The 2,500-nt window shown below is 46.5% G+C and overlaps 2 protein-coding genes across 2 annotated transcripts in view; one reads left to right on the forward strand and one right to left on the reverse strand.

The window, feature by feature from the left end:
• The window catches only part of LOC311316731 (tyrosine-protein phosphatase non-receptor type 12-like), a gene marked incomplete at both ends in the record, with an annotated part of 14,351 nt that extends 14,302 nt beyond the window's left edge, over positions 1-49 (reverse strand). Inside the window, one exon of the mRNA XM_084447660.1 lies at positions 4-49. Coding sequence (XP_084303786.1) covers positions 4-49 — 46 coding nt within the window. The remainder of the gene's footprint in view (positions 1-3) is intronic.
• An 865-nt stretch (positions 50-914) lies between these two features.
• gsap (gamma-secretase activating protein) overlaps positions 915-2,500 on the forward strand; it is a 28,243-nt gene continuing 26,657 nt past the window's right edge. Inside the window, exons 1-4 of the mRNA XM_084447785.1 lie at positions 915-1,282; positions 1,543-1,613; positions 2,064-2,120; positions 2,373-2,442. Of these exons, the coding sequence (XP_084303911.1) occupies positions 1,195-1,282; positions 1,543-1,613; positions 2,064-2,120; positions 2,373-2,442 (286 nt within the window). The 5' untranslated portion in view covers positions 915-1,194. The remainder of the gene's footprint in view (positions 1,283-1,542; positions 1,614-2,063; positions 2,121-2,372; positions 2,443-2,500) is intronic.

The raw sequence follows: 2,500 nt of genomic DNA on the forward strand, positions 1-2,500 counted from the left end.
TACCCTCCTCCTCTCCTCCTCCACTTTCCTCCACTATATGAGCTAACATGGAAACTTCCCCTTTGAGTGAGTGAGTGAGTGAGTGAGTGAGTGAGTGAGTGAGTGAGTGAGTGTGTGAGTGAGTGTGTGAGTGAGTGTGTGAGTGAGTGAGTGAGTGAGTGAGTGAATGAGTGAGTGAGTGAGTGAGTGAGTGAGTGAGTGGGTGAGTGAGTGAGTGAGTGAGTGAGTGAGTGAGTGAGAAAAACAGAGGGCGATATAATAGTTTATGCCACCATGTTTCCCCAGACAAACCAGTTTCAGGAGCTCCCATCTGGTTCTCTGGAGGTCAGCTGGTGTCAGGCTATGGACCAGCAGTCACATGCCTTTCTCTTTACGGTCTCTATGAACCCTGGGTAATAAAATCACAGATGGAAGTTGTGAGTATATTACCAATCTGAGCCGTGATCTCCAGACAATCACAATATCAAGTTAATTTCCTATACCACAGCGCCCTCTACTGTTAAAGTAACTCACATGAATAGAAACTTCTGACCGGAGTGAGATTTCGGATTTGCAGCTACATTGGCAACAAACTATTGATAATCCCACTTTAAGAAATATAAATGAAATGAGGACACGAGGTAAGATTATAAGACTATGCTCCACCCATATACGTTTTTTCATATACGTTCATTCAATACCCCAAACAATGTTATCATTAAGTACCCCAAATAAAAAATATTATTACATCTCACTTTTTGTTTGTTTGTTTGTTTGTTTGTGTGCAGCTTGTTTGGTTTGTGTGAGCGCACCTTCGTAGCCTACTTCACATTCCTTTGGATCAGGTGATATAGGCTAGGGTAATGATCGCTGTCCCCGCCCCGCCCCGCGACCCTGGAGGGTGGGTCGAAGCTAGAAGAGAGAGGTGTCTCCAGTGGCCGGGTCGAATAGAAGAGGGACAACAGCTCAAGTCCACTGGCTTTGGTTCGGTGTTGACTATTAGCAAGGCGTGAATATCCTCGGTTTACGACTGACAATCACATGTCACCCGGACTGAGAAGTGTGACAGCAGTTGTCATTTAAGGGACCGCCGTGTGTTTTTACAACTGAAGGGATCGCAATGCTCACACAAAGAGTGAAGATTTCAAAGAGCAGCTTCTATTTATAAGAACATTAAGTGTTTAAAATAAGGAAGTGCGCGCGCCAGCTGCACTCATGCTTCAGCTAAGCGCAACTTTCGATTTGCAGAAGGATGTTTTATCAAGTATTTCCAGAAAAGAAACTTCTACAGGACTAACCAAAGGTACATTGATACGTCTGTATGCCATGGTGACTGTCACCTTTATTTTAGACCCACTGTAGATCCTGTGAATTTCACAATATAGCCTAAAGTTCACATGATCTATAGAGGGTTCATATCCCGGTCATTTGGGAATGTGACAGTTTCGTCTGGGTTAATAACTCCTCTCTGCTTCTTGTGACAGTTTAGTCTGGGTTAATAACTCCTCTCTGCTTCTTGTGACAGTTTAGTCTGGGTTAATAACTCCTCTCTGCTTCTTGCAGGGTACTCGGGTGCAGTTGATACCCGGATCATCAACATAGAAAGGGATGGAGGAGTCCTCTACTCGTGGAAAGTAAGCGGTGTTTCTTTCCCGTTAAATGAACAGGTCAAGCGTGACCGGTGGGAAAGTAGGCGACAGACTGGAGCCTAATGCGCGAGCTCTGATGGGGACACTACACATTACACACTACACATTACACACTACACATTACACACTACACATTACACAAAAGGCCACCAGTACCGCCGACCAGCCATCTGCTATTGTAGAGGGGGTTAATGGCTGAGAGTTTTACAGTGTGTCAGAGTTGTGTTACGGTCGCACCATTGCTTGTCCTCTGTCGATAAGGGTTTGGGTTCGGGTTCGGGTTAGCCTAGCCTATACCTACAGGCAGTTGAGATCACATCCCCTCTGGTCCTAATGCATGGGCGGTGATCCAAACACATAACCCTCTGAGACAAAAAAAAATCTCTCTCTCTCCGTCTGTCTGTCTGTCTCTCTCTCTCTCTCTTCTTCCTTTAGGGAGCAACAGGGACGACCAGGATCGGCAAATATGATCCCACTACCAAACAGAATAAGGTAGGCTACTGTGGCCTGAAGTGAGACTGAACGAGAGATTGAGAAGAGAGACGTTGAGTTAGCGTGTGAGTGTGTGTGAGTGTCTGTGAGTGTGCGTGTGTGAGTGTGTGTGCGCGCCATCTGTGTGAGTGTGTGTGTGTGTGTGTGTGCGTGCGTCTGTGTGAGTGTGTTTGTGTGTGTGTGAGTGTGTGTGTGTGAGAGAGAGAGAGAGAGAGAGTGACCAGCATCATCATCATCTCCATCTCTTCACAGCTTCTCTACACATTCGACAGGCAGGTGTGTGTGAGCAGCTGCTCCCTGAACCAGGAGGAGACTCTGCTGGGTGAGAAACGCACACAGACTCAGCCAATAGGGGCCAGCGTTCAGGAAGAACCTCAGCC

The sequence above is a fragment of the Borostomias antarcticus genome (genome assembly GCF_949987555.1).
Source record: "Borostomias antarcticus genome assembly, chromosome: 13".
Lineage (NCBI taxonomy): Eukaryota > Metazoa > Chordata > Actinopteri > Stomiiformes > Stomiidae > Borostomias > Borostomias antarcticus.